We start from the raw sequence: 12,796 nt of genomic DNA, 5'->3' as shown, positions 1-12,796 counted from the left end.
ACAGTGGCCAACAAGTAGTACACATCTGGATATACAGTGTCCCAGGCCGGGTTCAGTAGCAGGTAGCTACACTAGTGATCGAGCTGAACAACCAGCCGGCCGTCGAGCAAGTTAAGAAACATGGCAGGCACCGGCGCGAGGGGAATTCTTCTCTGCGTCCTGCTGCTGCTGCTCGCCGCCGTCGCGCAGCACGCCCGGTCGGCCCGGCCGCTGCTGCAGCAGGATGAGGCGGCGACGGCTGCGGAGGGCCTCCTCCCGCGCCCGGCGGCCGTGGTTCACGTGGGTGCCCTCGGCGGCGGGGCGGCCGGGGAGGGAGGTGGTGACGCCGTCGCCGGGATCGCCGTGCCGTACGAGAACAAGCGGCTGAGCCCGGGAGGGCCGGACCCCCAGCATCACTAATGGCCAGGCAGAGGGACGCCCAAGCCCAGGAAGCCTGCATCTCCGTCGTTTTGTACCTGAGCTGCTGGCATTGCTTCCAGCAGTCTTTACAGAAGCCAGTAATTGAGTTTAGACACCTGGATAATCAGATGCAGCCTAGCTAGCGTCTACAATTTTCTTTTCACAATAATAATGAGAAAGAAGCCAATGTTATATACACCGGCTTCTACGATTGGAGATGTATATGCTGTTTTGGATAATTGTACTGAATTACATGTACGATATGCTACAAGTCTACAACACCTGTTTACATTCACCAAATCATTTTTGTGCGTGTGATTGAAGAGCATGGGTAAACGGCAAAACTCTTGCCGATTCCTTTTTCAAAAAAGAGCATGGATACGAGGGGGCTCCTATACATCTTGTGTAAGATGGTTAAGCAAATCATCTATAAAGGCCATTAAGGCCCAGTTGATGTTGAATTAGCATTTTAAACATGTTGAACTAGCATTTTGAAAATGTTGAACGAGTATTTTGAAAATGTTGAATCAGTGTTTAGAAAAGGTTGAACTCAAAATTTTCCCACCTTCTTCTCCGGCGCCGGCAACGCGTGCGGCGGCGCCGGAGCTCCAGCGGGCCAGCACAGGAGCACATCGGCCGGCGCGTGGCGCAGCTCCAGCGTCCAGCCGGCGGCGGCGCTCTCGCAACAGGCACGATGAGGACGCGCGCGCGGGGAGGCCGCGGCGCGGCGCGCACAGCAGCTACGGTCGCAGCGCGCTAGAGGCAGGCGCAGCGGCGGCGGGGGCGGGGCACGCAGAAGCAGCAGGCGAGGAGCGGCGAGCATGCGATGGTCGGTGCGCAGGCGGCGACGGGCATGAGCAGCGGCGCGGGATAGAGAGAGATGGAAGTTAGGGTGTGAGGAAGATAGGGTTTGGGATGTGTGGATCCAACGGTTGTTATTTGTTTGCACGAATCTCAAACACTGGAAGGTGTGGAAGAAAAAATCTTCCGGAAGATATATAGGTTTGGTGTGGATACGATCAACCGGAATCCGAAACGTGGACGGGTACTATTTCGGGCCGCCGACATGTGGGCCGCACAACTGCTCGTGGTGGATCCAGCGGCTGTGGAGATTTGACACGGGCCAGAAGGCCATGACCATGGCCCATGGTTGACGGAGACAACGAGAATCAGTTGAGGTGGTCCACCTACCTGTGACCTGCCTGGCCGACGGTTTAGCGGGTCCATTTCGAAAGCAATTTCAGTGCTCTGTATTTTTTTTTTCTCAACAAGGTGTAGATCGAGCAGCACGTAGATTTAGCACCCTCCAGAGTAGAAATCACGGATGTCACTACAACGGAACTCAGAAAAAACTCTGAAGATGGAAGTTATCCTTTTTAAAAATAGTAATAGAACTTCATAGTAAGATGCGTGGATTTAGAACTTTTGACGTGACATGTTATGTAAATAATATTGGTCAGCTTTCTTACTAGTATGTTCTTTTACCCGATCGGAGACAGTGTATTTTTCGTGTTTCCCCCCTCATGTTCACGTCATTGGTATTGTGTTTGGATGTTGTAAATTTATAGTATAGTATCTTTAATTTTTCTGTTTTATGTCCAAACTTCATCACATAATTGACAGGGGAGGAGGGGAGACCTAATAAACTTAAGAGAAAAACATACAGACCTGTGTAAGATATATGCGCGCGCGCACACACACTGCATGTTAATTTAGTGTAATGGTTTGGGTTCTTTGATGCTTTTTTTTTAAATGACAGGTCAATAATTTGGAAGCAGATATTAGGGGATAGTTTGGGTGAACTTCTTTATAATGACACGAATGGATAGTTTAGAAGTATGATTTGAGTATATTAAGCTAATATTTTCATAATGATAGCAGAGGGCAACATTTTTTTGCGGATAAAAGAGAGCTTTATTGATTAGTTCAAAGGATTACAATCGTTCTTGAGGAGGTCTTGCACGCACACATGCACACAGAGGGCAATATGAAGAATGTATTATGATGTGTTGAAGATATTTTGGGTTATTTTTCATAAGGACAAAACAAAATTTGGTTTCTTATTTCTCCACTAACATAAATGCACCTGTTTTCAATATTTAGCAAATATAAGTTGACCACAAAATGGAAGGAAACCACATACCTTAGTTTATTACACTGGTCCAAGTTGATTATACTTAGGATTGGAGAGTGTGTGTTTTAGTTGCAATTTATTTTTAAAAAAAAGATGTATTAGTAGTTAAGGGTTTGGGGGACTTCTGGATTATTCGTGTTATGCTAGAAAAATAGCACGACAATTCCAAAAAATATATATATCACTCAAGGTACCTACTACCTCCGTCCCCAAAAGACTAATGTTTTAGCCTTTAAAATTTGTCTCACAAAGAGTGTTTGTTTAGCTTGTAGTAAGATTTATTTAATTAAAGCAATACCAAGTACCAAGAAAAAATATATATATAAAAGTGCATAGAGCCAATCACATACTTAGTACATTCTATTCTATTTTTCTAATTGCGATGCATGCATTTATTGAGGATCTAGAAAATCAAATAAAAACACAGTTTTCAATCACAATTGCTATAGTAATTAGGGGCATCAAGTTCATTTCTTATGATGAGTAATACTCCCTCCTTCCCTGTTTATAAGGCATACACGTATATCAAGATTCAAATCTTGTCATCTTTGACCAATAATTTGACTATTAAATTTTTATTTTTATAATGCAAATTTCATATGATTGGATTCATAATCAAATATATTTTACAATGATTATAAGTTTATAATCAAAAGTGATATAATATATGATAAATAAATGGTCAAAGTGTTGTTTAGAAGACCGTGTCATGTTCCACCATGCCTTATAAACGGGGAAGGAGGGAGTATGTTTGAAATTTTCTATAAGAACAACCTTATTGGGATAAAAGGAGTATATACTTCCACCATCCCAAAAAGAATCATCCTTTCCCTAAAGACATGTATTTCTCTTTCCCAAAGAAAGAAAGTGGATCTCATAGCCTCTGACAATTCGAAAAAGATAGGTCTCAAACTCTCGTCTTCCGAGGAGTAAAACAATTTCAAGTTTTGACTGAATTTATTCAAAATACTATTAATATTTATATTATGAAATAAATATCATTAGATTAGTTATGTAATATGGAGGTACAAACGTTAGTAACTTTTTTAAAAAAATTGATCAAACTTAAAATTGTTTGATCCCTCGGAAAACGAGAGTTGCATTCTTTTTGGGACGGAGCTAGGGAGTATTAACCAAACTAGTCAACCCAACTTAAAAACTCATTTGATAATGGTGGTTGGTCAACACATTGCGTACAAATTAAAATCAACAAATAATGGTAGTGGTGGTCAAGTTGAGAAGCTTTTGACGAAGCATGTCGGTACACTCAGTCTTGGCCAATGAAAACAGAATGGCGGCTCAACCAAACGCCGTCTCTTGATGGCCTGGGTCCCGCTTCTCTGGCCACTGAGCCCAAAAGCAAGCAGCCAGCAGCCGCGCGTCCAACGAAACGCTGGCGATTTGCAATGGAGATGGCAGCACCTGAGATGCGAAAGGCGATTTCGTGCTCGCTGATCCTCTTCGCGCTATCCAATGAGATCGAGGGGGTGCGAGCCCAGCACTTGAGCAGTTGAGCTGGAGCTCATCACCATCAGCTGGGGCACTTTCAGTTAGTTTTGCGGTCCTCTCTCCCTCTCTCTCTCTCTCTCTCTCTCTCTCTCTCTCTCTCTCTCTCTCTCTCTCTCTCTCTCTCTCTCTCTCTCTCTCTCTCTCTCTCTCTCTCTCTCTGACCGCGATGATTTGAGGCTTGGGAAGAGTGCTTTAGTTTCTTCTGTGAAAGGAAGGTTCGTCCGAGGATCACGCTAGCTCAAAAGGAGCACATTGCAACAAACCTATCCGGACGGATTCGCAGCTTGGGATCCATCAAAAAGAGTTCCTGATTTCCAGTGTGCAAAGCTGCTAAAATACAAAATGGCTAACCGAATCGACATAGACTTATCAACTGAGATACCTACCTTCCGTTCGTGCCCGTCAGACGTGGACAGCAAATGGAACAGGGCTGGATCATCATCGAGCTACCAAGGAATCCTCCAGGATCTCCTCTCTTCTTTTTTTTTCTTCTTTCGACCGGCGTCGTTTGGATCAACAGATCCACTTAACCAATAGTTCGTAGAGACAGCGGTGGAGGGGATGCGCAAACAAGACGCCTCCCGATAGTTTGAAAGCATTGGGAGGGGTTTCGGGTGGGCGATTGTCTCCAGGCCGGCCTGCACGCCCCCGAGTCCCGCTGCGCGCGGCACCTTGACTTTTAGCAGTCCCAGTGCTAGCTACTGCGCTGCCTCCATGGGAGTGTATAGAACCTTGTGATCTATCGCCAGTGCACAGTGCACCCGTGATCTCTCTGCCGTGCGCACGATCGAAATCCAACCGAGGCTTGGCACCCAAGCATCGTAGAAATCGATCACGCAGGCGAACCAGAAAAGGCCGGAAGCTTTTTGTGTATCGAGCGGCCATGGTGGGCTGGTGGCCACTCGGACGCGCGCTCTCCGGCCGCCTTGCTGCGTGTGCCGTTTTGTCCTAACCGTAGCATGCCCAACGGCCCGAGATCCCGTTCCAAAAGCCGTCCCCTTGTCACGACGCGCGCCTGCAGCCGAGAACGACCTATAAATATCGGCCACCACCACGAGCAGATCAGCTGGATCGGCTTGGCTTGCACGCACGGGACACAATCTGCCACTGGCAGGTTCTTGAGCGGATCGTCACCTCGAGCGATGGCCGCTCCCGCTCACGCCGCCGGCATTGCGCTCCTGGTGCTGATCCTGGTCGCCGGCGCCGAGCGCGGCGCCGTGACCGAGGCCCGCGTGACCCGGCGTCACGGCGCTGTCGGTGCCAGCAGCGGTGTGGTCGCCGGCGGGGACGGCGAGCAGCTGGCTGGAGGAGTCCGGCGGGCGCCCAGCAGGTGGAACAGGGGAAGGGCGCTCGGCGGGGAGAAGCGGAGCGTGCCCGGCGGCCCGGACCCGCAGCACCACGACTAGGTAGCGACGCGCCCAACCGTGGTCGTGCGCACGTATAGTGATACTGGACCAGCCACCTGCTTTATGTCCTACGAGCTGGTGTTCTCGTTTCAGTGTTTTTTGGGTCAGTTGTGGTCTAGTACTATTTTTTTATCAGCCACGTATACAAGTCCACAATGTTCAATAATTTGGAAACGTGCATTCAACCACATAAATGCCAGAAATTAGAGGTGCCAATGGGTGACCTTAGGACACCGAAGAGGGTTGAAGGTGTCCTAAGGTCACCCATTGGCACCCCTACCGGAAACCATCAGGCGTCCGATCACACAGGAAATCGCTCACCACCAACAATGCAGCCCATTCCAGATGACCCAAATAAACCATCTCGTGGCCGCCTCTCCTCCTCTATCTTGTTGGCAATGGCTGTGCTGCACCACCACCCATCGTGCCTCTATCTTGTGGGCCAAACATCGTTGGGTTCATTCCCGATTCGGAAAATTGGCATTTTTGGACCCTGAGCTTCTATGCAGCGTTCAAGCCATGAACTGGTGGTGACGTGACAATTCTGCCACTCGATCATGGCTCCGCCTCAGCTCGATTCCAACCTAGCCCTCTTCCTCCTCTTCGCGGCTCCATGTTTCGTCATCGTCGGACGCCTTCTTCATCGGCGGCCGCGCCGCAGCAATTGTGGCCGAGTACTGCCGCCTTCGCCCCTGGGGCTGCCCATCATCGGCAACATGCACCAGCTCGGCCGGGGGCACCACCACCGGAAGCTGCAGGCGCTCGCGCGGCGGCACGGCGACATCTTCCTCCTCCGGCTGGGCTCCGTGCCTGCCCTGGTGGTTTCCTCGGCCTCCGTGGCCGAGGAGGTGCTCAAGAACCAGGACCACGTCTTCTGCGGCCGCCCGCAGCAGCGCACGGCCTGCGGCATCCTCTACGGCTGCCGGGACGTCGGCTTCAGCCCCTACGGCGAGCGGTGGCGCCAGCTTCGCCGCATCGCCATCGTGCATCTCCTCGGAGCGAAGCGGGTCGACTCCCTGCGCGCGCTCCGGGAGGAGGAGGTCGCGTCGTTGGTGGCTCGGGTCCGCGCCGCCACGGGGACCTCGGATGATAGCAGGGGCAAACTCCGAGCAGTGAACTTGAGCGAGCTCATCGTGAGCTTAACCTATACCGTCATCTCGAAGGCGGCGTTCGGGAACAAGCTCGGCGGCATGGATCCCGGGAGTTTCCGCGCGATGATGAAGGAGGTCACCGATCTGCTGGAAACGGTCGCGGTGAGCGACATGTTCCCGCGACTCCGGTGGGTGGACTTGGCGACGGGGCTCGACGCGAAGATGAGGAGGGTGGCGGGCAAGCTTGACGACGTTCTCGAGAGAGCACTCCAGGAGCACGAGAGGAAGCCTGAAGACGAGGATGAGGCTGCTGACCTTCTTGACGACTTGCTTTTGGTGATCAAGGAGGGCGGTGAGGGGCTTAACCTGGATAGGATTGATGTCAAGGGGCTCATCTTGGTAAATTCTCAAGATCAAGGCCTAATTTGTACGAGCAAGCAAGTGATGTTGTGCATACTGATATATTTCTTATGTTGCAGGACCTTTTTATAGGAGGAATCGATACAACTTCCAAGGCGATAGAGTGGGCAATGGCCTATCTGATCAAGAACCCAAGAGAAATGGCCAGAGTGCAAGAAGAGGTGAGGCAGGTTGCAGGGGCACAAGGAGTCCTAGAGGAGCATCTTGGGAGGATGAGCAGACCGCAGGCAGCCCTGAAAGAAGCCATGCGGCTACATCCACCGGTGCCGCTGCTTATCCCCCGTGAAACGATCCAGGACACCAAACTCCACGGCTACGACATCCCTGCAAAGACTAGGGTCATCATCAACGCATGGGCGATCGGGAGGGACAATGAGTCATGGGAGAACGCTGAGGAGTTCCTGCCAGACAGGTTCGTGCGCAACGCCATCGACTACAATGGCAAAGATTTTCGGTTCATACCATTCAGCTCTGGAAGGAGGGGATGCCCTGGCATTGCATTCGCGACACGCCTCGCCGAGCTTGCGCTGGCCAATTTGATGTGCCATTTCGACTGGGAGCTGCCGGAGGGCCAGGATGTCGAGTCATTTGAGGTTGTGGAGTCTAGTGGTCTGTCACCTGCTCTTAAGTTTGGCCTCATCCTTGTCGCGAAACCTCCGCGAGCATGAATCTTTCAGACTGCAGGCAGCAGTAGGTACTTTTGTCAGGGGAAAAAAATGAGAGCGAGGCCATCCGTGTAATATAGCCACCTGATGTACTCGTTCTATAAGTGTGATATATTGATCTAGAAGGTTGAATGAGGAATATATCCACATTAAGTCAATTAGAACACCAACGAGCGTGTTCTGACCAAAGTACAGTCATCGAAGAAAATGTAAAGCATACTATGACTGATAATAAACTAATACAAAGAATGTCAAGTAATTGATAAATGCGAAAAGGACTGAATATGGTACCTGATTAAGTAAACTGGTGAGCAACCCCTTCTCAGATGATTTGAAGCACTAAGAATATCAAGCAACTAAATGAACTCTCTGCACGGTTCCCACTAACTAAGGACTGTGTATTATTTATCAACCATGAAAAAAGTCATGAACCTAAGCTTCCATAGTGATTAGAAATCTCAAACACCAAGAAATTTTCAGTTGACACTTATGATTTTAAATTTTAATGCACACACAGAGAAATCAAAGTGACCAAACAAAGCGCTACATAGCTTTGATATATTTTTCGCCAAAAGATTTTCATGGTCAAATGATTCACAAAAAGAATTATCTACTACCCAAATTTCCAATTCATGTGTGAATATGCAATGTAGTGGACATATAAAATCATCCTACACAATTATCGTTCCGCAATTTTACGAGCATAAGGTGGCATATTTTTTTTTGGCTCAAAATCTGTCGCCAAATGCCTATGGGTCCAAATTTTAATACTAAAAAAAATCTGTCACCAGATTTTACGCTAGCAAGGAAGCGTAAGGGCTTCAACACCTTATTCATGCTCACCGGTTGGCACATGAGTGGAGCACAGCGCACGTCTCTTCAAACGTCAAGCAGCCGGCACCTTAGCGATTGTGTGCAACACATCTAAGATGATGTTGACCTGTGGACCACCGCAGGTCAAATTGGGAATGGGTCGGCCCGGACCTGACTTTGGACTTGGCCCTATTGGCCTCAGGGCCAATTTCTGAGGCCACGAGCCGACCCAAGTTCAGGCCGACCCATTCCCAACTTGAATGCCGATGGTTGTCCCCCTCGTGAAACGGTTCAGGACACCAAGCTCCATGGCTACGACATCCATGCCAAGTCCCAGGTCATAATCAATATGTGGGCGATCGGGAGGGACATCGAGCCGTGGGAGAACCCTGAGGAGTTCCAGCTAGACAGTGTTCATGCACAATACCATCAACTACAGCGGCAAAGACTTCAGGTTCATACCATTCAGCGCTGGGAGGAGGGCAGGCCCCAGCATTGCATTCGCGACGCGCCTTATTGAGCTTGTGCTGGCCAATTTGATGTGCCATTTTGACTGGGAGCTACCTGAGAGCCAAGACCTCGACTCGTTTGAAGTTACCGAGTCGAGTGGCATGTCTCCTGGTCTCAAGTCTGCCTTGATCCTTGTTGCAAAACCTCTACAAGCATGAAAAATGGAGATTGCAATAAGGTGTTTGTGTAAGCAAGATCAGGGAAACGCCCACTTCTGCATTTGTCTATCTATATATATGTAGATTGCAAGAATTGCTTTACGTTGCTATATATCTGTGCAACAATCTATTCTTCATCCATGGTGGAAGAAGGAATTTATGCACACAAAAATATGATTCAAATATCAATAAAACTAAGATTTAATGCCATCTAATGCTCAGAACATAATGTAATAACTAATGATAAAAGACAAATAGATGGTGCCTGAATAGCAAACATTCTTGCCGAACATCAAGAAACCAATGAGTGAGGGAAAAAAAAAGGTGAGGATGCTACCTGAATAAATGGATCTACGTAGTGTAATTGCATAAACTGAATAAATTACGTGGCAATCATCGGTTGCTTCTCACTTTCTACTTATTATTAGATTTACCATTTATGTGTGGATGTCGTCGTCGCATCGCTCCTGATCACACACTCATTATCTCCTCACTATAGTCGGTACAGTACAGCGTCCTAACCTTTTTAGCATGCGCGCGCTCGTCGTGCGTCACACCAAATGATCGTCGCACGCTCGCACCGCGCCCACATGGCTCCCGTTCAGCTCGACCCTGACCTGCTCCTCCTCACCGTCGTTTTCGTGGTTTCCTGTTTCGTCATCGCCAGATGCCTCCGGTCAGGCCGCAAGGACGGCGGCCGGGTGCTGCTGCTGCCTCCTTCCCCTCCGCCGCTGCCCATCACCGGCAACCTCCACCAGCTCGGGCGGAGCCACTACCACCGGCGGCTGCGGGAGCTGGCGCGCCGCCACGGCCCGCTTTTCCTCCTCCGCCTCGGCTCCGTGCCCACCGTCGTGGTCTCCTCGGCCGCCGTGGCCGAGGAGGTGCTCCGGACCCAGGACCACGTCTTCTGCAGCCGCCCGCCGCAGCGCACGGCCCGCGGCCTCCTCTACGGCTGCCGCGACGTCGCCTTCAGCCCCTACGGCGAGCGGTGGCGCCAGCTGCGCCGCATCGCCGCCCTCCGCCTGCTCAGCGCGAGGCGGGTCGACTCCTTCCGCGCGCTCCGGGAGGAGGAGGTCGCGTCCTTCCTGGACCGGATCCGCGCCGCGGGTGCTCACCGTGAGGACGGGCGCCGAGCCGGGGTCAACCTGAGCGAGCTGCTCGTCGGCCTGACCTACGCCGTCATCTCCAAGGCGGCGTTCGGGAACAGGCTCGGCGGGATGGAACCCGGGGCGGTCCGAGCGATGATGGAGGAGACGAGCGAGCTGCTGGAGACGATCGCGGTGGGCGACGTGTTCCCGCGACTCCGGTGGGTGGACTGGGCGACGGGGCTCGACGCGAGGATAAAGAGGACGGCGGCCAAGCTTGACGCCGTGATGGAGGGAGCGCTCCAGGAGCACGAGAAAGGCGGCGGCGGCGGCGGGAACGACGGCGAGGCCGATGACCTCCTCGACGACTTGCTCTCGGCCGTGAAGGAGGGCGGCGCCAGGTTGAACCTCGACAGGACTGACGTCAAGGGACTCATCCTTGTAAGCCATGCACGCTCTATTGATCTTGACCGTCTTCAAGCTAGTTGTCACATGCTATTTGCGTATCAGCACTAGAGCTGGCAGGCTATTTTTGGGCGGAGTGCGGCACGATTGTTTGACACGGCCCAAAGCGCGGCAGGGTCCGAAATATTTTGGGCCGTGCCGGCACAATACGAACATGAGAGCCGTGCCATGTCTAGGATCTCGGCACGACGGGCTGTATAGCACGACTTGCATTTTGGGTCGTGCTTGTGCCGGCATGACACGAAAACGGCCCATCGGTCTGTATGTAGTCTATTGTTCTACTATGAAAATTAATCTTCATTTCTAATTAACAACAATCATGGAAGGAAATATTATTCATTCAAGAAAATCACATAATTTTCCTACCATCGATAGTTTATGTGCTTCCTAATTATAATAGTAACATTTCTGCATCGATGCATATAAATTCAATTGCAAGTATCTGGAGGGCTGTGCTTGGGCCGGCATGACACGAAGACGTGCTGGTGTGGCATGGTCCGTGTTTGGGCTTGATAATAGACTTATCGTGCTAGCACGGCACGGCACGATGTGCCAATCTTGTCTAGAAATCTAGACCCGATGACACGGCACGAGTCACGAGAGGACCGGGCCGGGCCGGGCCGGCACGGCGCAAGTCCCAGCTCTAATCAGCACGCTGGCACGTGTCGCTAACACACAGATTCCTTGATGCGCCGCAGGACCTTTTCCTAGGAGGCACGGACACAACTGCCAAGACGGTGGAGTGGACGATGGCCGAGCTGGTGAACTACCCAGACGAGCTGGAGAAAGTACAAGCCGAGGTGCGGCAGGTTGTGGGGCCGCACGGCAGCGTCTCGGAGGAGCGGCTGAGCTCCATGTCACGGCTGCAGGCCGCCATGAAGGAGGCTCTGCGCCTGCACCCGCCGGTGCCGATGCTCGTGCCCCGCGTGGCCATCCACGACACCAGGCTCCGCGGCCACGACGTCCCGGCCGGGACCCGGGTCGTCGTGAACGCGTGGGCGATCGGCCGGGACGGTGAGTCCTGGGGGGAGGACGCGGACGCGTTCCGGCCGGAGAGGTGGCTCGCGCGCGGCGCCGCCGCCGACTACGGCGGGCGGGACGCCCGGTTCATCCCGTTCGGCGCGGGGAGGAGAGGGTGCCCCGGCGTCGGCTTCGCGACGCGCCTCGCGGAGCTCGCGCTCGCCAGCATGCTCTACCATTTCGACTGGGGGCTGCCGGGCGGCCAGGACGCCGGCTCGTTCGAGCTCGTCGAGTCGAGTGGGATCGCCGCGGGTCTCAAGTCCCCCCTGACCCTCGTCGCGGAACCCTTCCGTCCGTGAACTACGAGCCGATGGTTTGTGTGTGTGCTATGTCAGGTAAGGTGGAAGATCATCTACAATATATAGTTTGGTATGCAGCTATGGATTCTCCAAAAACAAAAAGTTATCCAGCATTCAATTTCTGGGTCTCTGCTTGCATGGACAAACGTTTCTGAATATATTGTACAATCATTGTGTAAGAATACATCTCGAATTGAAGCTGCGGCCATCTAAAAAAATTGTACTATACATCATATACTAGGCGTACAGCCCGATCATTTGCACGGCTAGTATTGAAAATTCAAAAATTTGCATGTCGGTGTATCCTTACTTAAATGCTATACAATTTTTTTTTACCATACATCATCCTGTTCATTATCGTAAATTATATCTTATTATTAATTAAAACAATTCAACTATGATCTACCTATAATGACAAATTGATTTGTTGAGCTTTAATAATATTATGCAGATAATTATTCTTATTTTTACTTTATTTTGATTGATTGTTGTTAGCTTTAGTTTTTATTAATAGTATATATTTGTAACTGATACATAGCTAAATGGTGTTTTATATTTAATTTTTTATAATGATATTGGTGGGTGATTTTTAATTAGGCACAGTGGTATTTTAGACTAATTTTTATCGTAATAGCAGTGATGGGTAATTTTTATTTTTTTATTTTCGTATTTTAAACTAATTTTTATTGTAATAGTAGTGGTGGGTAATTTTTATTTTTCTATTTTCTCTTATTAATATGAAAATTTCGAAATTTTAAAAGTAAATGTGGAGTCTCTGTTTATTGGTCAAATAATAAGATAATAAAATAATAGATTTGTCGG

General features: G+C 50.2%; 2 protein-coding genes across 2 annotated transcripts; both read left to right on the top strand.

Moving 5' to 3' along the window:
• Nucleotides 1-5,964: 5,964 nt before the first annotated feature.
• Nucleotides 5,965-7,728, top strand: LOC120701456 (cytochrome P450 71A1-like). Its single transcript, XM_039985493.1, has 2 exons — nucleotides 5,965-6,938; nucleotides 7,019-7,728. Exons 1-2 carry the CDS (start codon nucleotides 6,006-6,008, stop codon nucleotides 7,625-7,627), a joined length of 1,542 nt encoding a protein of 513 aa, XP_039841427.1. The 5' UTR covers nucleotides 5,965-6,005; the 3' UTR covers nucleotides 7,628-7,728.
• A 1,913-nt stretch (nucleotides 7,729-9,641) lies between these two features.
• LOC120699173 (cytochrome P450 71A1-like) lies at nucleotides 9,642-12,267 on the top strand. The gene is made up of 2 exons (XM_039983063.1): nucleotides 9,642-10,631; nucleotides 11,354-12,267. Exons 1-2 carry the CDS (start codon nucleotides 9,666-9,668, stop codon nucleotides 11,972-11,974), a joined length of 1,587 nt encoding a protein of 528 aa, XP_039838997.1. The 5' UTR covers nucleotides 9,642-9,665; the 3' UTR covers nucleotides 11,975-12,267.
• The last annotated feature ends 529 nt before the right edge of the window (nucleotides 12,268-12,796 follow it).

Source organism: Panicum virgatum, chromosome 3K, assembly GCF_016808335.1.
Source record: "Panicum virgatum strain AP13 chromosome 3K, P.virgatum_v5, whole genome shotgun sequence".
NCBI classification, from domain to species: Eukaryota; Viridiplantae; Streptophyta; class Magnoliopsida; order Poales; family Poaceae; genus Panicum; species Panicum virgatum.
Note: the sequence above shows the minus strand (reverse complement) of the source record. Positions and strands in the feature narration are given on the sequence as shown.